The following is a 22,978-nucleotide window of genomic DNA, read 5'->3' on the forward strand; positions in this document are numbered from 1 at the left end:
GGGGTTCCTAAAAACATCCAAAAGTCACCAATATTTCTAACCAAAGTCAATTAATTTATGTTAAGATGTACATGTAGATGTTTAAACAGTATGTATGTTTGCATAGATGTTTGTGTAATTGTGTAGGTGTGTATCATTTTCTGATTTAATTTACATTTGACTTTGGCTATTAAAGTCCCACCCCAATCTTCTTTTTGATCTGTTGTAAAAGTGTTCCCAGTGGTCTTTTCATTAGGATTATGCAGTTTTTAGCAAACAAACAAAAAACAAAAAATAAAAACTGTGTCGCTTTCTAGGAAATAGTTTCTGCAGAGCGGCAGGAAGTCATTAGAAATTCCCCTCTGTGTTGTGGGCAGGACTGTTGGTGCAGTGTGAGCCTGTGCCGATTTCCCATCATCCCTTTTCTACACTTTCTTTCGCTAGCTTACAGCCCCTCACAACCCCAACCTGACATTCGCAGTGCAGCAAAAATGACGAGCAATATTGGAGCTATCCAGACAAACAGTTTTGATCCTGATGCCAGCTCAGATGAGGAAACTACAGACTTTAGTGGATCAATTTGTCTGCATAAGAATTGAGAGGGAACTTGTGGTAACAACAAGCTTTTTAAAAACACAATTTTTTGTCTGCTCCTGATTCAACTCAATTTGAATAAAGCAATACTCAAAAACACAATTTCAATATTAATTCTATTTTTATATGTCCTCTATGATGAGAATAATTCCTAAAGCAATATTAAAAACGCCAAAAACAAAATTTTCATTTTAAAGCCTTGTTTAACTTTATTTTCTACATTCTTGGTCAATTCTTTTGGCCAATTCTTGGCCTTGTGGTAGAGTGTCCGCCCTGTAACTGTAAGGTCATGAGTTCAAATCCAGGCCAAGTTATACCAAAGACTCTAAAAATGGGATCCAATACCTCCCTGTTTGAGACTCTGCATGAAGGGGGTGGATTGGATTGGGGGGTTAAACCACCAAAGGGTCACCGCGTACGGCTGTGTCTGCAGCTCACCGCCCCCCCAGGGGATGGGTCACATGTGGAGAGCAAATTTCACACACCTAGGTGTGTGACAGACAATGGGACTTTAACCTTTAGTGTCCAAATTAGTCTATTAAGTTAATTAATTAGTTTACACATAGTTTATATATTTTTCTTTAAAATACAGTAGAAACATTTATTTATAAAACCTTTTTAACACCTGAATTTATTTTTAGCAGTAAAAAATTATATTTCACCTAAGTTTTTGATTGCAAATAGATTCTAAATTAAGGTGACTTTTTTGCCTTTTGACCTAAATAAAGAGGAAAATGAAAGAATGAACTAATAAGCTTATGCTTGTTTCCAAAAAAGAAAAGATGTTGAAAAACTGCATTTATTTAATGTTCATGTAGGTTTATTTTATTTATAATAATCAGATATTCAGGATCATTATTGAATTTTTGAGTCTAACATATTTTTTCATCTCTATGGTCCAACACCACAACAGAACACAATATTTTATCTACCCCCCCCCCCCCCCCCAATCGCTCCAAAAATGTGATTTTTTTTAATGTTGAACTATTAAACGCAACAAAGGTTATTGCTGCAACTGTGAGGTGTTTTACTCAGTTCATGACTGCTAAACAAACCCAAAGAAAGGTCACGTCTCCAAAAAACGAGGAAGCGCTTTGGCTTTTCATGACGTCACCAAGCATCTGTTCCACAGCTGTACACTCCATTCCAAACCTTTTATCACAAAGGCCTGGAATGTGACAAAACTTTGGTTTGTTTGAGAGGAAATTGTCCAACATAGTCCAGTTTATTTATGAAAAGAAACTCTACGGGTGTGCCACAGGGCTCCGTGTTTGAACCACTAGCTTTCATTTCATTTTATTTGACAAAGTAGCTCTAAACAGATTGTTTCGATCATACTTACATCAAAGAAAGCCTTTTCGTTGATGTGCTTGGGGGCTCCTAATGAAGGGGTGGCGGTCATTGCAGACTCCACTTCAGCTAGATCAATGTGACCCCTGCAGTTTGTGTCTTCGCCGGTGTCGTAGTATCTCATCTGTGAAGGCAGTTTCCTTAATTTTGAGTCCTTTTTTCTAATCTCTATGCTCTCTTATTTTCTTAATAAAATGAATGAATAAGGAGCTGCACACCTGGTGTTTTGTAACGTCCAGCACAAACCAGCGGGGTTTCCAACCTTTCAACAGCGCTCCGCGTTTGTACAAGATCCCCTCATAGGACCTGAGAAACAAAACGGTGAAATCCAGGAATATTTCTGTGTTTTTGTTTTGTCCTGCCTTAAATCTTAGCAATGAGAAAACATTAGCAGAGAATGTGTCATTGTTTACTGGAAAGCCTGAAAGACAAACAGAATTAGACAAAGATCAAGTGGCGTGTTTCGACAAGTTACCCCCCGATTCTCTGTTTGTTTGAATCTGTTTTTCAATGCGTTTTTTTTTCTTACCCTGCTAACGGAACTGAACGTTCTGAAACTTCAAACTTTCACAAACTCACTTTCATGTCATAAAATGTATTTTTTTGTTAAAAGAAGCAAAATTGCACGAAATCCCATCACAAAGTTAAACTACGTACAAGAAGGATTTATTTATGCTCATGTTCTGATATTTTTTCAAACAATCTTTGGAATTGTTCCTTCTGAGAGCTGTCAAAGCATGTTCTCCTATGAGAAAAGATGAGCATGTCCAAAGAAAAAGCTGCAAATATTTGTTATAAAGTGGATTTTAATGACTGTTAAGTTTGAGAGAAAATATCCAGATATCGCAGCCAAGCGACTGTACTTTAACCTCTCAGTTATTGTAAAATTACACACTTCAACTTTAAGAGAGAGCAGACTTTTCTCACAAACATGACACACAGCATACCACAGTGATAAATCACCGTGCAACACTGGACCGGCCCCTCTGAGGAAGTTAAAGAGTGCATCTATTGTGAATTCTCCCTCTGCCTCCACACTCCACCTGTTCTCCTCGCTCTTTGGGGTAAACTGGTTGTAAAGCGTTGCGGCACGGCGGTTGACGCCATTGGCTGTGGAGGAGGTGTGGTCATCAGCCAGTCCACTGTCCGGCAGGTGCAGCATGGAGCGCCGATGGAAAGCCTGGAGGTTGGAGGTGGGGGTCACGCCCGAGATGGATACTGATTGTTTACGGAGCTGCTGACACGCAGGAGAACATTGGAGAAAAGATAATAATGAAACAAAAAAAAAAGCTGAGAAAAATCCATCTTGTGTTTTCAAACATACATTCTCTTCTTGTTTGATATCTTCCTGTATGCTAATTTGGACTCTTTCCAGAGTGGTCTGCCATTTCTCCTGGGTCTGGTTCAGCTCGCCTTCCAGCTTCTCGATGTCCTGCACCACAGGTAAAAAAAACGAACAAGTCACAGAAGGTCCGACAGCTTCTAAAACCACTTTCCTGCACGCAAACTTACGGCCAGCAGTTTGGTGATGGCGTCCGGCTGGGCGTGGCTGACGCTGCTGTAACACGGCCAAACTATCCTCCTCTTGCTGTTGGCGATGGCGTCCGTCTCCGTCGAACCGTCGGACCTCACGGCCATCATCCTCCAGTCGTAGCCCGGTCCCACTGACAGAGTCTCATCGGTGAAGAAGTCCCATTTGGTCAGACTCGACACGGCAACAAATGGCTTCAGAACGGCCTGTGAATTTGAAACACTGGGGTTTATTCTGTGGGAGCTAAATGCTAACATGTGCTAAAAGACAAACACTCACGACACTGTCTGAGGGCTTGTAGAGAAAGTTGAAGAAGATAGGACTCCTCCGGTGCATCCTGTTGATACAGTCCCAGATGCAGATGCCTTTGCGAGTCTGTTTATCCCCTTTATCGTCAAACAGCAGCCCTGCCACAAATACCAAACACAGACGCTTCAATTTAAAAAAATGCAAAGATAAAAACAATAGTCTTAACATTTTAATTCAGTGGAAACAGCTCTCACACATTTCTTAAATTCTTTAAGAGCAGCAATATTGTGTTAAATTGATCAAAAATCTTTGAACTTTTCATGACAAATATGTTGGATAACAGGAAACTGCTTCCTTTTAAGGAATCAAATATGTACATGTAGTGAAGTAAAAAGCCTCTGTGAAAAAGTAATCATTTATTTCAACAAATAAAGGGTCAAAGGAGAGAAATATTTTTTATTCCCAAAGTGAGCATGATCACACCAATCACATGTACACCTTTTAAAAAGGACACTGACCATGTTCCAAGCGCTCATATTCAGAGTCCAACAGGAAGTTCTTGAAGCGGTTAGAGATGTGATGGTAGGCCAGGAACTTTAGATAATACTGATTAAACTCGAACTCCAGGGGATATTGCTCCAAAATCTGCAGGGACACGAAAAGACAGACTGAGAAAGCCGGAGGCAGAGAGGGAAAGTAGTTCTGTCCGACAGCTGAGAGGTTCCTTTGTGCTTTGGATTCTCATCTCTCCTGAGTATAAATCAGAAACAGGAAAGGATGTCTGCTGTCCTGTGAGGGCAGAGGTCAGGAATATCATCACCGGCAGACACAGTCAAAACTGGGCCAGCGCGACTGCTGCTCCATTGTTCCCATCCAGAGGGGTGAGGTGGTCGACAAGATCGCAGAATATTTGAGGCCACCTGGGTCTGCTGGCAAAAACAACAGCTGTTTTGGAGATAAAGCTCTTCTATTTTGAGCTCTTGTCCGATCTCATCTCCCTCTGTTTATAACCCTCCAGACCCCAGGACCCCCGCCAAAATGTCTTTGGTGCCAAAACTACATTTTCAAAAGACAAATGCAGAAACTATGTGTTGATGTCAGTGCATGGGAGTGAGGCTGCCGGGCCCCAGGAGGCGCACAGAAAAACCCCGCAGCATTCTCTCAAGTTAGCCTTTCAGAGCGGACACAGTTTTTTGGCTCTTGGCTGTGAAAGCTTCATTCATAACCCCCCCGCCCCTAAAATCCCTTCGCACACCCAAGCCTTCCTAAAGACTCTCAATCCCCAAAACTGCGATTTTCCACATGCTCCTCTGGGCACGCACTGAAAAGTAAAGATGCTGAAACACGCGAGCGCAGACAGCTCAATGCTGCTTAGGGGGTTTGGTGTGTGGGGGGGGACATATGGGCAGCAGCCCTGCTGCACGCTCCCGGGTGCAATGTGTCGCTGAGAGTACATGTCCAGTGTTGAGAGATGTGGAGCCAAATCAGCTGATGATGAGGGAAGTGCTCTGTTTCTGCTAGAATCCTTTTAAAGAATGTCATGATCTCAAGATATGAACTAAGTGAAAGTCACTAAGGGAGAGGAGTGGGAGGAGTCACACAGTACATGCAAGCGTGTTCTGAGAGAGGTGGGGTTGTCACCTGGTGCACGCAGTCCAAGAACTGCAGGAAAATGGGCGTGAAGCCGCTGCCCTGACTGTTGGGACTCAGGTTGCTCCTTTGGCAGAATTTGTGGCCGAAGGAGAACCATTCTTTTTCCAGGAGAACCTGGAAGCCTTCCAGAGTCCGGTAGAAAGGATCGCTCAGCAGCTGCACCAGAGACACCACCTGCAAAGAGAGAAAACTCAATTATTACAAATAGAGCTAAGGCTATCATCTCTTAACTTGTTTTATGTTTTGTTTCTGCATGACACCACAATCCCTCTGTAAAAAAAAAAAAAAAAAAAAAGAAATATATGCTATAATGTGCCATAATGTTAAAAGTATGTGAACACAATTTAAAGTCCCAATGCGATCACTTTTTGATCTATTTTTGGAACGTACCCCTGTGGTCTTTTAATTATGATTATGCTGTTTTTAGCCAAAAACATTTTAAAAACTGCTGTTTTCTAGGACATAGTTTCTGCAGAATAACAGGAGTTTATTCACCTCTGAGTTGTGGGCGGGACCTTCGAAGTGGAGCAACCCCAACCAGAGTATTTTCTATGTCACAAACAAGCTTAATTTAACAGCATTTTTAATTTGCTCCTGATTCACAATGATTTGATTAAATATTCATAAATACAATTTTTGGGCTTCATGTTTTTTTCATAAATGTCCATCATCAGAAAAATGTCTCAAAAAAATGTCCAGAACACCTTTTTCATCAGAAGTGAATCTCAATATTCCTGTTAGGTATGTAACCAATATAGAACAGTGCCAGAACTCTGAGTCACAGCAAATACACAACAATGATCAGATCAATACTTTTTGAATGGGTTGAAACCGGAATGTTCAACCTTTTTTTTTCTATTGGTGTCCAAGTTAAACCAAATGATCTAAAATAAAATGAAAAAGAAAAGAAACAAAACTCAACCTCAACATTTAAGGATTATGTAACGTCAAGAGGATTTCTAAATTATGGATTTTAAAACATTACTGATATAATGGAAGTTAAATGTTCTCACAAAAAGTGATCTGTGTGGCATACAGCATTTAGTTGACATTTCCAAGTTATTTTCTTGTATACATGTCACTTAAGAAGTATAAACAAATCTTGATCTTTATAATAAAAAATGGGCTCCTTATCATTGTAGCTGCTGAAAGTGGCAGCTGTTTCGCAACGACTGTGCAGGATTTGTTCTGCCTGACTAGGATTTACTGTTTAACAAAGTCTGTTTTTATGTTGGCAGGATCCCCCTGCCTTTTGTCTACATGAAATATCTTAACAGATCCTGAAAATTATTAATCATCTGACTGAACAACGCTGCGTGCTCTTCATAGATTTTTGCAATCCTGAAGCACACTTCAGGCACACTTGATCTTGCTCCACAGAGCAAAGTGGAGAAGCTTTTGTTGATGCAGGCAACACAGCTGGCTAGCTTGCCTGTCTACATATCCACTAACAGGACTAATGAGGCCGAACGCGAGTGGAATGAGCAGCAGAAAGAGTTTGCAGGAACATCCAATAAGCTCCGGTGCAGCTGATAGCAGATCGGATAGAAAACTGAAGCATGGGGGGAAGGAGGACAAGAGAACCTGAAAAACAGAGAGAAGAAAGACAGGAAAGGCCGTTCTTCATCTCATCTGTGGGGTGTCGATGGGGCTGTGAACTCAGAACATGTGGAGTCCATTTGCCCATGCGGGCTGATCAGAACCTAGCACGTTGGGGCTGGTAACCTACGGAGAGAGATGCTCGGGGCCAAACACGTGCCCCACAAGAGAGATCCGCAAACCGTGCTTTTAAACAGCAGCCCAGGGCTGCAAAATCCCCATAAACACATTTGAAGGACACACGCTTGTTGCACAAAAAAAAAAAACATGTGGACCTTCCCAGGTCAGCATGGAAAACATGAGCTCATAAAGCAGACGTGCAGTGAAACACTGAGATGCAAACAATCGATCTGAATTCAAACAGAGCTTTTGATTACATACCTACAAAATCTAAACCACAAGCGTCTGGGATTGGAAATGAACAGGAATGAGAATTTTTCCCGCATATCTGCATGTCGGGTCAAAGTGACAGAGCTGATTACAAGATGAGCAGGAAAAACAGCGATGGCAGATTTATGATTCACACATGGCCCCCTCGGATGTGTGAAGATGCTTGTATCTGCTTTTGATCTCAGCAGACGAGACTGGAACAATCAGGTGTGACAAGACAGGATTTTTCAGAACAGTTATATAAACTAACTACTGTCAAAAACAGAGCTATCCATCTGAATCTGCAAGATGGTTTTTTGTCAATAAGTCACAATTTATGCTTTTTATATATATTTAAAAAATATATTTACAAAATCCAGAGAGCATGTTCTTCTCTGCACAGTTGCTTGCTTTTGTGAACATTTGTATCAGAAAGTAAACAACTATTACTGCTCTGGTTTTGGCCTCATAAAATGTTTGCTTTATCTTAATTGTGAAGCTTAGAGGCTTCAAACAAATACACTAAAGACCTTAAAATAGTATTATTTGATCTGTAAAATGATTTGTGGGGTAGTGGTAAGCCATCTCGCCTCATATCGAGAAGGCCGTGGTTCAAACCCCAGCTGGGACTTTTCTGTGTGGAGTTTGCATGTTCTCCCCGTTCATGTGTGGGTTTTCTCCGGACACTCCAGCTTCCTCTCACAGTCCAGAAACCTGCTTCTTAGGTTTACTGGTGACTCTAAATTGTGCCGAGGTCTGAGTGTATGGCCCTGCAGCAGACTGGTGACCTGCACAGGGTCTACCCCCCGCCTTTGCCCAACGGTAGCTGGGAACTCCAGCAGCCCGTTGACCCTGAAAGGGAATCCGTGGGTTCTGAAGATAGAGGTATGGATAGATGAAATGGAAGAGGATGCATCAGAGAGAGAGGCTGCAATCTGTGAGGACTCAATTATGAACCTTTAAGTTCAACAGGTAACCAAGTACATCTCACTATGAAAAATATCATCTTAGGTAAAGAGAGTCAGGTAAATAACTACAGAGTTTAATCTACAAAAAATGTGGAATTTCCCCGTTATGAAGCTGAGTGGAATCAAGCGTCACACAGAAGGTGCATTTTTCTCACTTGCGTGGTAAGATCCCAGCCGTCTTCCAGGCTGACCAGAACTGACGAGCCGGTGTCCAGAAGCTCCCCCAGAAATAGTGCCAGCTGGAGGATCTTGTGCAGCTGTTGGTGGAGGAGTAATAAAACAAACCCACTGTGAGTACATCAGCATGTTTGCCTGACTAAGACATGACTTTCTAAAGTCAACAGTAAAGTATGTCCCGTTTGGCTGCTGGGGGCCAATGAGATGACCAGCATGCTGCTACCACTCAGCATTGCTTGGTGATTGTTAGAGTCACTGTATTAAACCTGCGATTTTTGTTTGGTTCGTTTACCTGCTGGATCCACTCAGAGTCCTCCAGGGCTTTAAGGAAGGAGTCTTCGGAGTCGGATGGGGTGGAGCTGGGGGCGCAGGCCCTCAGCAGCTTTTTAAAGGAAGCCTTCACTTGCCTTGTTTCTGCAAACTCCACCGGCACCAATTCACAGTTCAAAGAAGAGTCCACTCTAAGGCCCTGCAGACATTTTTAAAATGTTAATTACATTAGGAACAAAAAAAGGATTTGTAAAAGCATAGTATAACCTGCCTGCACACCCTAAAAGGTAGGGTAGAATTTGCTGCACATATTTGATGGACAATCTCCTTCAAAAGTCTCCTCACCTTCAGGTGCGACTTTTCCCCAAAGATGTAAAGAGCAGCCTGATGCTTGAGGAGCTGAGCTTGGAGGCTGCTGCTCCCTGCAGGGGGTGCCAGATCCTTCCCTGCAAGCTTGGCACCCACTTGCGCCATTGATGGATGCTGACTCAGTCTGCTGCTGGAGCGCAGGCTTGCCCACATGCCTGCAAACATTTGCAAACAAAGGTTTAGACACATGCGCAGAAGCTGGCTTGTTTGAATGCCACTGATGTACACACGCCGTCAAATAAACTCAAGACTGCGTGATGAACAGTGCTCGACATGCCGACCATGTTGACGTGCACGGCAGTTCAACCGGGATTATGTAAACACCTTCATTCCTTCCGTCCCAGCAACAAAGCGGCCGCCTCTAAGAATCTGGTGCTTTGACATATTAAAAGCAGAAGTTGCAGGAATCTTCAGCGAGTCAACAAGTCTAAAAAGACATTTCTCTGGAAACCAGCATGCAGCAACTTCTAAACAGTGTGAATCAGGAAGGATGTGATTTTTCACAGTAATGCATCACAAATAGACTCAGTTGTCATTTGTTGGGCTATTAGCTGCAACATCTGTAATCTGATTTCAACAAGTCAGCTGCAAAAAAAAAAAAAAAAGTCTTGGATCGTTTGGGCTGAAATTCTTCACAGTACATGAAAATACTTCAACAAGTCCACGGGTTTGTGCCAAAGCTGAAGCCAACATAAATGCTGTCTGCAACTTTCTTCACAGATATAAACTGCTGCGCCTAAAAATATGCCCCGATGACAAGAAGTCATGACTGAGCGTCACAGATGACTTCCTCAGCACTAATTCAGTTCTATTCAGAGTATTTTTACACTGAACTGCAGAGTTGCAAAGCCTTCTCATGTGATTTATCAATTGTGTGTCGTGACAAACAGCCTTCCCCCCCCTCTCCTCAGTCTGGACTCTGGTTTCTTACTGACCACAGCTGGCAATGCTGAGCCTTCGCATCAATAGGAGGAAAAAAAAAAAACCAATAGAAAGAGTTTTCTGGTTTGTGAAAAACCACAGCTCCCAGAAGAGATTAGTAGTACAATTCATAAGATGTGAGAGGCCTGCAGCCCGTTGCGGTAACCTGGTTAGTAACCATCTGTAGGGAGGGGGGGTTAAAAAAATAAAAGAGCAGAAGATGGCAAGGCTCGACAGATGTGGTAGAGAGGTAGAGGACGAGCGGCAGTTTCACTATACCTTGATCGAGGATTCTCTCCTTAGCGGTAGGCTTTGGGTTTGAGTGAGTGAACAGTTTATCTTTGTACTCAAGCACTGAGAATGAGGGCAACATAATGTCAGTATCACACCATCCACTATGAAGATATGGTTTCAGAATTATTACCATTTTAATGGATACATGATTATTACTGCCTGTGCTTATTGTTGATGGGACTCATTGAGGCATGTCCACCTCCACCACAGGCTGCAGTCAGCCATGTTTCCTTTTAAAGATTCTTTTTGCTTCTTATCTTCTAGAGTACATTCTTTTAGTTACTGTATTCTTATGGTGGGTTAAACTGTTGTTTAATCACTTTAATCTGCCAAACATGTGGAATTTAAAATAAAACATTTGTTTTCTAAAAATGTGAAAAAGAAAGCAAAAAATGTAAAAGGTTAGTCTGGCAAAACATATCACATTTTGTACTTTTTACTCTTTAAGTCCAACTCCAATAATCTTTTGACCGTTACCAGTGGTATTTTAGTCATTTTTTTAGCCCAAAAAAAAAAACCAAAACAACAACCATGTATCGTTTTCTAGATCATAGTTTCTGTAGTGTAACACAACTTTTATTAGAAATTCACCTCTGAATTGGCATGAAGCCCCCCCTTCCCCTCATCGTTGCTATCCCGTGGGCTTACAGCCCCTCAAACGCCTATTTTAACATTGCCGGTGCAGCAAAAACGGTGAACAATAATGAAGCTATCCAGCTGTACAGTTTTGAGCCAGATGCCACAACTAGCTAGAGCAAAGCGAAGACATACCTGGTGGATGCATCAGAATGGAGCAGAGCAGGGAGCTTGCTGTAATTTTTTCATCTTCTCCTGACTCACAATGATTTGAATGAAAAAATACTCAAAAATGCTGTTTTGAAGTAATTTCCTCTCTATAAGTCCTCTGTCATCAGAAAAATGCTACATGAACACGTTAAAAACACCAAAAACACCATTTTCATTGGAGTGGGTCTTTAAAACCCTAATCTCTGAATGAAAATTGTACAAAATAACCTTATCTTATGTGTTTGCTCATCGGCAGCTCGGTGGATATAAGACAGTAGGAGAGAACCCTCCAAAACATTCTGGGTCGTGCATCTTCGCTTTCAGTACTTTGCTGAGTCAGTCTGGATAAAACCTCAGCCTTTGACCTCACTGCAAAGCGGTGACTAACGGCTTTGAGATGCCTGGTCTCCCAGTCAAAACACTAAGTTCTGTTATTGCTCTTCTTGGGCTCACATTCCAATACAAGCAGTCACAGTGGTGTCACCCTAAGAGAACAGCGAGTTTTCATCTGAAGGAAAAACGTACAAAGCTGGCGTGTTGGGAAAACTATAGTTTGTACAACAGATGTTGTTGATTTTTCTTGCAAAGAGTCGTAAATCCCTCTGCCAATACTAACAAATAGTCAATTAATGTTAATACTCACTAAAACAATGTTGAAAGCCACAGAACCTCAGACGAAGCAACTTTAAGCACATTTTCAGGTATCTATCATTAAAACTGACATTTAATAAATTTTCCTCCATCTTTGGTTTTTATGATTGTTCCAATTTAGGTAAAAAAAAGATTGTAGTTTTACTTATTTTGGGAAAATGTTGCTGGCAAACTAAAAGGAGTCACCCAATCTGACCTTAGTAGAGCCACACACATTTTCTCTGCTGCCTTTAAGGATCAGAAGTCATCTCACAGATGTATTTAATGTTTCACCTGGTGGCAGGAGCAACACAGGTTTATCGAGTGGGGAAGGAAACATCCGGAATCACTCACCTCCTCTGGTAAAGCTATTCGAGAAGGGGGTGTCTAAATGGACAGGAGCCATCTTTTGCATTCTGGGCGTTCGTCTTTCACTCCCTAAAGAAAAGAACACATCAAAATTTAGAAGAGTGTTATCCGAATACACATTTGCTGCTTATTTGTTAGAATGTTTTATCCGTAACAGCTTTACTACGGTTTATTCAGGTGAGTAAAGGCGGGAGATGGATGGGCTGGACAGAGACCCCAGGTTGTCCTCTGATTCTAACATAACCTTTAATTGTACACACTTCCTTTGAAATCTTATCATCCGTCAGATTTAGCCTTTCACACAGTCCCTCTCTTTGTCTCATACACACAAACAGACTTAAAAAAAGTGCATCATAACTGCTGACCAACAGAAATACAAAAAGGAAAAGATGACTACCTGCAATTCAGAAACAAAACTGAACAGAGACTAATAAAATAGATCAGAGTGCAACTGTGCACTTTTTGTTTTTTATCAGAAGAAATGAACTTTGCGTGACCTCTGCCTCCTTTGCAAATAAAATCATGTACTTCCCACGGCAGAGCGGCGGCCACTCGAACACAAATTAAGGTCAAGGGAGGGCTCTGGAGCAAGGTTGGACTGAATGAAGGACTCTTATGGATAGAACACATGGTAACGTGTTTCTGCCTTCTCTAAACTGACGTGAATTCTCCACAAACGTGGATTTTATTGCAGATAAAGTGAAAAATGTATTTTATTGAAGACATACTCATTCATTCCTAAATAAAATTAAACTCACTGAGACTTTTAAGCACATTACGCTCGTGAATTGCATGGACAGCCCTGGTGAGGCACGTTAGGTGTGTGTGATTAGCATAATGGACTCAGAGCTAACAGACTTTCACTTTGTTTGGTTTTGACAGCCCTTTCTCATGCCCCCTGCTGCAGCCAGCGAGCATCAGTGATGACTGATAACGCTATCGGCTGAATTCCATGTTCATTCTCCGCTTTCAGCTACTGTGCAGGCAGACCCGTGAGGAAGGCTTGGTGGGAAAGTCCTTCATTAACACTCTTCTTAAGTAGGAGTTCAAAAATGTACTTAACCTCTGCAAAAATACGACTAAACTTTAAATTGATCAAATGCTGGTCACTTTATTTAAAAAAAAAAGAAAAATTCATAGCAATATTGCTATTGTTCTTCTCCCATTCTCTAAATCCAGCAGTTTTGTTTAACCCCTTGATGGCTGAATTTAAGAAAAAAAAACAGTTTTTGCTTAAACGTAGATGCTAAATTACGGTAATTTTGGAGCCAAACTGGTTTTAAGAAAGTACCTGGTGAGAGCCCAATGAGGGATCGGTTGGTCAGTGTGTTGTTTCCATTCATTTTGAAGTAGACAGGGATGGAGTTGAGGATAGCTTGCAGATACTTCTCCTGCTCGAGGCTACTAGAGGAATCCGAGGACGAGGCAGGAGCTGAAAACAGAACGTGAAATACAACGACCATCAAATCCACTGAAAAATGGAGAAAACACATTTAGAAAGACCTTAAAGGTAATAATGGTAATGTTTTTTTCAGACAGGAAGCTCACAGGTTGAAGAGGGGTTCTGCGACTTGAACAGTCCCACCACACTCTTGCCGTGAAAGCCTCCGGAGCGCAGCAGCACTGCTTTGGTGCGGGAATGCTTCCAGCACAACACAGGCAGCCGGTTGTGCCTGTAGCAGCGGGACACTTTATACAAACTGCTGTCTTGCACCGCCTGTGGAACAACCAGCAGTGCTGGGTAGCTGAAACAACACAACAAATAAAGACATTTCAGCAACAAAAATGCCAACAATGAATCTGTGCTACAGTTGAGATGCAGTCTAACAAATAGACTTGTTTCGGTTTCATCACAGTTATTTTTGATTACCGGTAAGCTTTTTTTAAACGGTGCATGCTTGCCTAAGCATTAAACATGGATTTCCATCCACAGCTTTCCTTTTGTTTTTTTCTGCCTAACCTTAAAAACGATGCTGCTGGAAGAACCAGTGCACTGTTGAGTCTTCTCCTCATCACAAAGTTGGCAAATGAAGGTTTTGTTTGGACTGTGGTGACCAACCTAAACCACTCTTCCACAATCTGAGCCTGATTAATCCTGGCACTGTCATTATGGAATATGCTGGTGCCACCAGGGAAGAAAAAAAACACGTTCTGATGGAAGGAGCAGCTCAGTGAAAATATTCAGGAAGTCCACCTGCTGTTGCCAGATGAAAAAATTAATCACTGCTGTACTTTTCCACTGGGATTTTTTTGCTTATTTGTTTAATTAAATGAAGGTTTTGACTTATTTTTGGACCAAGCTGTGACTAGTGGCATCAGCGGGTGTCTGGACAGATGCACTGGGAAATAAAGACCTTCTGCTGCGAATGAAAACACGTGCGAATCACAAAGGCTTTCTGTGAAAGTCGGTTCACCTGCGGCAGAGGGAGTACAGCCTGTTTACAGCTGTGATCCTGAACTGCTCGCCTGACTTGGAGCGAGATGAGCTGGCAGTGATGGTGCCCAGGCCCAGACGCTGGTAGTCACGGAAACAAGACTGTTCCACCAGCTGCTCCATAGTGGACTTCTCTGACGCCCGTAAGGTGCTGCTGGGTGGAGGCTCTTCGTCCGATACTGCAACAGACAAAAATCCACTGTTTTTGTGTCTCCACATTGACTCTTTCGCTGCTCGTTCATTTCTCTCACTTGAAATGTCATCGTCTTCATGATAGATCATCCGGCTGCTTCGGTCAGCCTTTTTCAGTGAATTCTGACTACCAAGGCCCATGGTGATCTTTCCAGCCCGTTTGGCTCCTTTGACTATGCTCTTAGACAGTGTTCTGTGATAAACACAAAGCAGAGGTGACATGCAAAAAGGAGTCAGAGTGGTTTCAAAATAAAACTTCTGGTTCATTTACAGTAAACAGGAAGCTCTGATGCAATTTCCAAAAAGGGGTTGGGCTTACTTGAGGCCAGTGTTACGCTCCTTCTGCTTTGGAAGGATCAGTTGAGGGGTTGTTTGTCCTGCTGCAAAGGCAAAGGAGCTGAAGATGGACTGAGGATAGCGGATTCTTTGGAGGTGTTTCCTGAAGATCTCCACCATCTCTGAGCTAACTTCCTCATCAAAAGCTACCTTTATTAGCTGCAAGAAAGCCATCATAACAATAATTGTAAAACCCAGGTCAGGTATTGCAACTCAACAATATGTTTGCCTAAGGAAGACATGGGATGGACTAAAGAACCCCCAAACATGGGGGGTAAAATCCAGGAATTTACAGTAAAAACTCTTAGAGCTGTACATGCATGCTTTACTACATAGATTGACTCTCTTCTGTGTATTAAATGCCTTCTTTAAAGAATGCAGAGTCCACTGCACAGTTCCACATCTGGTGTTATATGCACTCTTCCACCTCCCATTGGCGTGCTGTTGCAGCCTGGTTTCACTGGCCTTCAACTCTGCCTCATCAACCTTGAAAGTGGGTCTGTTATATAAACCTTGCTCATTTGTCGCAGCTGGGATTTAATGTGAGCAGCCTGCCTGAGTGTCAGTTACCAACTGCGTTTTCCGTTGCCTTCGACTGTATTTTATGGCGCTGGTTGTAACAGTTGTATGACAAACAGCATAGGGACAGGGCACCTTGTGTGTGCGATCGTCGTACGACTTTTTGTGTTCAACTTTGCTTGATTGTTTGTTATTTGAGACTCTAAAACTGCATAGAACTGATACAGGGAGACGTAGTTTGTTGCTAACTTACAACAGTGAGTCTGTTCTAGCAGTAGCAAAGAGCTGTGCTGTTCTCTGTGTCCGTGTAACATAGACTTCTTGTAACATCAAAAAAAAAACAACAGCCCAACAGGTGAGTTAAAGAAATGGGGTTTAGCCACAAGAGCTTTCAGGGTTAGTGTTGCTTGAATAGCACACTTTGACCAAATAGAGCCATCAAATGACCTAAAAGATTATTTTGTGCATTTTCAACTAAAGGAAATCAAGTAAATACAATTAAGAAAATTAATTGATAGAATCCCTTAGATTAAATTGAAAGAATGTGAACCTGGAAAGATGCAGACCGGAGCTGCAGGCCTTCCTGCATGTGCTGCTGCAGCTGGTTCTGAATGCTGATCTTCTTCTCTTTGGTCAGAGTGGACACAGGAAAGGCCCTGATAACCGTCTGCTCTCCCACTGCAGATGTACAAGGACAAAGATCAACATGTCTGAGCAAACAAAACCGTTAATCAGTTTAATCTGAATTACATTTTTAACCCTTGTGCCATCCTATGAGGTCAAGATGACCATTGACATGTTCTCCCTACCATGACAAAGGTGGATAAAGGTGGAAAGATTTCATGTAATCCATGGACACCAGTGAGGTTCACAAATCATTGAAGAAAAAAGGTTCAGAGCACTGTCTAGTGGGTCTAGATGACCCAACTCCCAATGTTAAAGTGCCTAGGATAGCACAAGGGTTACAATTTGACGGTAGGCTAAATTGAACAAAAGAGGCACAATGTTAGAGCATTTAATAATTTAAAAATAAAAAATTGACTAATTTAAAAGGTAAAGTCCAACTATTGTCACACATCAGAGCGTAGGAAAATGTGTTCTTTGGGTTTGACCCATTCCTTGGGGGAGCAGTGAGCTGCAATCAAAGCTGCACTTGTGAACAATACTGTGCTTTAACTCCTCCATCCAATCACTGAATGCTCCATGTCAAGCAGAGAGGCACTGGGCCCCATTTTTGAATAAATTTGGCATGACTCGACTGTAGACTCGAACCACGATCATCCCCACTCAGGGTGGACACTCTACGACAAGGTCACTGAGACAAATTTACTTCATGATCAATAAATACCTAGTGGGTCGTGAGGAATGCCTTTGAAGATTATGCGATATGTGGTAAGAAAAAGGGCCCCCTCTGCTGGTAGAATATGGGGGCCCCCGAGGAGGCCCCCAGTGGCTTCCTCCCTGCCGTCTGGGTCCAGCATCACCCGCAGCGCCTCCGACACAAATTCCTCACCAGGCAGCAGAGCTGGACGCAAAATCTTGGGCTGAAAGGAAAGAGCACCTCAGCACAGAACACACAAGCAGCAGTGTACCTGACTGCAAGCACGTACGCGCTCAAAGCCAGGCTTTCTTGATTGACAACAAGGCACAGAAAGCTCAGGGGTGAGTGGAAACATTTGCGTCAGAGAATCCGATTAAGGAAATAAATTCATCATCCCACTGTCAATTCAGTGCGCACCATGGCCTTGTTGGAAAAAAAAAAAACTCATGTGAACATCATCAGAAACATGGATCTTTAAAAGTACCCTAACCGGACAGCAATCATATAACCTTTTTAAACTAAAATCATCCAAGAAATATAATTTCCAACTCTCTGAAGAGATCATTTTTACATTTTGGCGCTCATGCATAACTTATAATCTGTTTTTTTTTTGCAGAAGTGGTTGAGATTTATTGAACTGAAGGCTGCTGTTCACCTTATGTTTAGAACTTTTGGATACTGACAGACAAACACTTAATTTTTAAACAAAAAACCTTTTTGTGTTTCCTATTTTCTTTTCTATCATCTAAAAGTGAAAACTGTGCCAAACCAGCAGCCAATGGCTTCACATTTTCCAGAAATCACACTCTAATCTTTCAGAAAGTAAATACTTCAATGGGTGCACAAGATTCTTTCAAATATTCCCAATATTACATGTAGATGCATCAAACTAAAAGGACTGAAGTAACAGGAAAAAAGAAATGGCTTTAGAGACCCAGTCTGATCACAACTGTGTTTTGGTTGTTTTCTTGGTATATTTTTCTGATGATGGAGGACATACAGAAACAAAATTCACCTCAAAACTGCATTTCTGAGTATTTCTTTATTCAAATCGTTGTGAATCAGTAGCAGACACAACAATGCTGTATAAAAAAAGGTGGTATTTGCTTCGTAGGAACTCGTGCTGCCGGGCCACAAGCTCCCTGCTCCGCTCCATTCTGATGCATCCACTGGCAGACAAATGGATCCATGTACGTTTTGGTTTTCCTCGTCTGAGCTGGCATCTGGCTCAAAGCCGTACAGCTGGATAGCTCTAATTTTGCTCGCCATTTTTGTTGCATCGGTAATGTTAGGTTGGGGTTGTGAGGGGCTGCAAGGTAGTGTTGGAGTGTGTAAACAGAGAGCTCTCAGCAACTGGGAGGGGAAGAGGATTGCTCCCTGGCAAAAGTCCCATCCACAAATCAGAGGCAACTTTCTAATGAAACTATGACCTAGAAAACTACAGTTTGTTTTCATTTGTCTAAAAACAGACTCATCATAGTTAAAAGAACACTGGAAACGCTTTAGAATAGCTCAAAAGATGATCAGAGTGGGTTTTTAACCATATATTTAATTTAAAAAAACTATTAAAAAAAGGCACATGTTAATTATCACATGGCATCTGGTACAACATAATTGAAGTCAGAAAGCTAGACTTTAAAGCAACAGTTGCTAGGCTAAACAGCTGGCAGTATTTCAAAGGATTTATTAGATTGTAGAGAATTCCCTCCATTGAGGGTTTTCTGTATGACATGAGCTCTTATGAGGTTTGCAAGAAAATTTGACTGATTCCTTTAGTTCAGTGACATTTGCTGGCGTTTTCTTAAGCGCCCCCCACTGCAGCATTTGTCTTCCCTTTCTCTCCCCCAGCTCTCATTTCCCAGCATGACCTGATTTCAGTCGAGTTTTAGCGCTGGCCTGCACTGAACTTCCAATTCATTTTGTGCAGAACAAACACAGGAGTTGGTGGATGACTATAAGGCTACAAGCTTCCCTGAAAACCAGCAGCAAACAAACCCAAATCGTCACTGCTTTTCTGGTGTAAAGCTAAATTGAATTTTTCACATGTTTTTTTTAGAGAGAAAAATGGCTTTTGTCCTGGCAATCACTCTGGAAAATATATTTCTAAAAAAATGTGTTCAAGTTGTCCTGTGAAAGGATTCAAGTTGAACACATTCAATTAGTCTGTAGGGATCTGTGATGTGAGGTTTTCTGTCTTGGGATGACCACTCACTAGATTTTGCCAAATACTCTGAATGTTTCCAATTTTGAACAATAATTTTCACTTCAGAATCTGTTTGGAAATGGTCTCCAAGATCACTGCAGATGTCGCTCCTTTTGTTTGGAGTAACACAATCCAGAATATTACAAACCAACAACAGTCCAAGTGTCCTACTTTATAAACCTGATAGTGTTGAACTCATACTTTACATTCCACCTCTGGATTGTATGTTGGATTTCTTTTCAGTACATGCCTATGTTATTTCATCAGAGGTTGTATTCATCCAATTCTTGTGATCTGGTATGGACAACATGATGATATATGGATCAAAGCCACACAAGGAGTAAAAACTATAAAGTGAATTGCATAAAACAAAACAAAAACAAAAAGTATGCAGGAACTGTACTTGGCTATCAGAGACGTCCCTGAGACAATAATAGGGACAGTTCAGTAGTGCACGAAAAAAAAAGTAACAATCATGATATTTGAAAGAAAAAAAATCTCAGTTCTTTCACTGTTTCCACATTCAAATTAAGAGGGGCACTGCATCCTCCACTGCGTTTAAGATACAGCCGACCTGAGGACAGAAATTAAAGGCCTTATGAATTTGTCCTTGACTAAACCCTTCATGCATCTCTTTTAGCAAATCTTGGCTACTCAAAAGGAGCATCTTAGTGTTTTATTTTAGTTTCACTGCCTCCAAACATATTCATCATGAATCTGGTGACAATCTCTAGGTTTTTTTCCTGCTTTTGGCATGATGCAGGCAGTTGGCAGTTCAGGGCAGAAAATGTTTCCTCGGTTAAACACGTGAACAGGAGACAGACTGTTCACTGTGGTTGCTCCATAGCGGTGCTGACATGTCATCTATCTTTTATTTTTTTTATTGAATTTACAGGAGATGGCAGACTTGTGGCCAAATACAAGAGACTAAGTAGTGAAGCTGGCATAGTGGAGCTGGAAAAGACCTGCACAGCACTGGCTATCTGCAGCCAAACAGTCTGTGAATGCAAGGCAAATAAAAAGAAAAGCCCTAAAAACTGCAGCATTGGACTTCAGCCATTAAAGTCCCACTCCGATCACCGTTTTATCCATTTTCAAAGCGTCCAAAAAGGTCTTTTAAATGTAATTATGTAGTTTTTAGCCAAAATAAAAAATAAAAAACTGTTATTTTCGTTGTACATCATAATTCATCATCAGAAATTCACCTTTGAGTTGTGGGCGGGACCTTTGGCGCAGAGAAACCCCGCCCCTCCTTTCCCTCACTGTTGCTAAGAGCTTAAAGCAGGGAGTTTGTGGCCCGCCCATCATATTTTCTATGCAACAAATATGATCTTTTCAAATGACATTTTTTTGTCTGCTCCTCATACACAACAATGTTTATAAAGAAATACTCATTAATGCAATTTTGAGCATCATTTTCTAAGTATAGACCCATCATCAGAAAAATGCCACAAGAACATGTTAAAAATACCAAAATACCATTTTCATCGGAGTGGGTCTTTAAGCAGTTGCTTTTATCCTAAACAGTTTAGAAGGTTTGTCACATTTACAAATGTGGGCAATGTGGAGTTTATTCAACAATGCATCAAATATCAAAATGTAGAAATTGAACCTCTGATTTACCGACCGGCCAGATTTGTAGTTTTTTTTTACATTTTTTATTTAGATAACTTCGTAGTTGGGAAACTACTGTTGATACTAATGAAAGCAATATATTGTAATCACTGAGATCATAAGCTTGGACATATTTTCGTTCACAATGTAGGCTTTTAATTTACAGCTTCTTGGAGACGATGCCCAGAACTATTAGTTTTACAGACAAATCGCGATCAGTGTCACTCACCTTCTGAATTGGAGGCAGCCTCCTGCTCTCCCTGTGAACTGCCTCCAAAGCCTCCATCTGCATTGCCACAATGCCTGTGGGTCAGAAGCTGGTATAAGTTTCAGCATCTACACACACATAAATGCACATGCATTTATGCACTTTGGGGGATGGGGGGGTGTCATTTGATACGTCAGGACCTAATCATCTCATTGGCTTCTTTGGATGTTAGCCATGGCTAAGAATACACACATTCACAAAGTGTTGTGCACAAAGGATGGTGGGAATCTGGGCAGTCACGGAGTGTGAATTCTGCACCTGGAATCATGCTGTGCAGGCTCTTGATGTGCTCTTGTGTGACTCCGCTCTCTGTGCACACCTTGTCGATGAAGCGGGCGACAAACCTGACCACAGAGTTTGCAACGTCGCTGTTTTCGGAGTCCTCAAACCCACTTTCTGTGTCAAAGCTCTCCGCCACACTGCCAGCGATGCTAAAATCAGAAATGACAGCCGTATTGAGAAAGGGTTTTTGTAAGACGCATATCAAAAAACTTTTGCAGATAAGTAGTTGGTATATCTGAAGTGCTGGTGAGAGTAATTACAAATTAGCAATGTGAAAATGCCTTCCAATGGTTAAAAAAAAAAAACTGTAATGAACAAATCATGTTTTCTAAAGGTTTATGGTTACAACATTTCTGGTAATCTTAATTTAAATAAGGCAAAAATACAGAAAACAGACTCAAAAAAAGGACACCACAAACTGTGAAGCGTTATCTTTAGTAACATCTATTACTCAAGTGCTTCTTAAACAGCATTAAAGTTTCAATAATAGCTTATTATTGGGAAATCCATAAAGTTGCTAAAGCAAGTTAACTTTGCCAAGAACAAAAATGTGGGGAAACTATTTTTTTTAAACTTTTAGGTAAATTCTGACTCGTGAAAAGGGGACATCTTATGCTTGAGGAGGGATTTTTCCACAACTCCTACTAAAAACAGTTGTAAATTTAAATGGGATTGATATATAGATATTTTTCTGCATTTAGGCAGCTCTACAGCTGGATAAAAAAATCCCTGTGACCAATTAAAGACACGTCCCAACGGAGGAAAATGCAGCTGATGCAGTATTTTGCAGTAGCAGTAGTGTGGGCCCACAGGATGTAGGTGGGATGGAAACTGACATTAGCTGCACTGCATTTGGCTAAAAAGAAAGGTATCATGTAGACCGTAAATTGTGTAACATCCACCTACACACATAATTCCACTTTGTGAAAAAGTCATGTACTTTTGAGAAAGAAAAAAAGTACAAAGTTTATTCCAAAACACGAAAAAATGTAACCATACTTAGAGGAATAAATGTTAAACTTCAAACCTGTTTGTCACAATGCTGTTACTGCCACTCTCCCAGTCAGCAGCAGGTGTGCTGCGCAGCAGCTTGATCTTGCTGGTGTCCAAAGGAACCAGCAGATAAACCATGAGGCTGGCATAGTGGATGGCCTGGCTGAAAACCGTGCTTTCTTCGTTCTTCACCAGCTCCTGTTGCCTTTCTTTGCTCAGGCTGGGCCACAAGCGGAGCTGTTCGGCTGCCAGGTCCATGGCGGTCTGCTCCTCGCCCGTGCTGGCTGCAGGCGCGTGGCCCTCATCCTGCAGAGGCCACAGCAGACACAGCAATGTATTCTATTTATGTCACTATGCATTTTAGAACTGAACTTTGACCTGATCAACAAAACTTATTTCTCTTTATTATAGCAGTTAAAATGACTTGTCAACTTATTTACTTGAACATGAATTTAGATGAAGGCAACATATTTTACATCTCAACATCTCACTTAACCTATGTTAGTGTTTTACCATGATCCTGAGGGAGGCTCCACCTGTTTCCTCCGGAGTGTTAAGATAAAGAGCTCTGATCTGGCTCTGGACTTCACTATAGAAGGTACATTCCCAGAACTGCTGGTTGGTCCAGACAGGATGGTCCTGTATGCAGGTGTAGGCAAACTGGTTCACTCCAGCAGCCAGTCTCTGGACAGACAGAAGAAAACAATG

At 41.5% G+C, this 22,978-nt stretch overlaps 1 protein-coding gene across 5 annotated transcripts in view; it reads right to left on the reverse strand.

Moving 5' to 3' along the window:
* The window catches only part of sbf2 (SET binding factor 2), an 89,020-nt gene that overhangs the window by 1,470 nt on the left and 64,572 nt on the right, over window positions 1-22,978 (reverse strand). For 2 of the 5 annotated variants that reach the window (XM_023953461.1, XM_023953459.1), the window contains exons 18-41: window positions 22,784-22,954; window positions 22,305-22,576; window positions 21,254-21,426; window positions 20,957-21,030; window positions 16,938-17,133; window positions 16,140-16,267; window positions 15,054-15,229; window positions 14,794-14,927; window positions 14,523-14,721; window positions 13,657-13,853; window positions 13,400-13,540; window positions 12,094-12,177; window positions 10,309-10,383; window positions 9,085-9,263; window positions 8,762-8,938; window positions 8,448-8,549; window positions 5,345-5,530; window positions 4,222-4,348; window positions 3,734-3,861; window positions 3,436-3,660; window positions 3,248-3,355; window positions 2,967-3,160; window positions 2,142-2,229; window positions 1,916-2,047 (exon numbers count right to left, since the gene is read on the reverse strand). In XM_023953461.1, the coding sequence (XP_023809229.1) occupies window positions 1,916-2,047; window positions 2,142-2,229; window positions 2,967-3,160; window positions 3,248-3,355; window positions 3,436-3,660; window positions 3,734-3,861; window positions 4,222-4,348; window positions 5,345-5,530; window positions 8,448-8,549; window positions 8,762-8,938; window positions 9,085-9,263; window positions 10,309-10,383; window positions 12,094-12,177; window positions 13,400-13,540; window positions 13,657-13,853; window positions 14,523-14,721; window positions 14,794-14,927; window positions 15,054-15,229; window positions 16,140-16,267; window positions 16,938-17,133; window positions 20,957-21,030; window positions 21,254-21,426; window positions 22,305-22,576; window positions 22,784-22,954 (3,666 nt within the window). The remainder of the gene's footprint in view (window positions 1-1,915; window positions 2,048-2,141; window positions 2,230-2,966; window positions 3,161-3,247; window positions 3,356-3,435; window positions 3,661-3,733; window positions 3,862-4,221; window positions 4,349-5,344; window positions 5,531-8,447; window positions 8,550-8,761; window positions 8,939-9,084; window positions 9,264-10,308; window positions 10,384-12,093; window positions 12,178-13,399; window positions 13,541-13,656; window positions 13,854-14,522; window positions 14,722-14,793; window positions 14,928-15,053; window positions 15,230-16,139; window positions 16,268-16,937; window positions 17,134-20,956; window positions 21,031-21,253; window positions 21,427-22,304; window positions 22,577-22,783; window positions 22,955-22,978) is intronic. The other 3 variants (XM_023953460.1, XM_023953462.1, XM_023953463.1) reach the window with 3 other exon arrangements.

Source organism: Oryzias latipes, chromosome 3 (assembly GCF_002234675.1).
Source record: "Oryzias latipes chromosome 3, ASM223467v1".
Taxonomy (NCBI): domain Eukaryota; kingdom Metazoa; phylum Chordata; class Actinopteri; order Beloniformes; family Adrianichthyidae; genus Oryzias; species Oryzias latipes.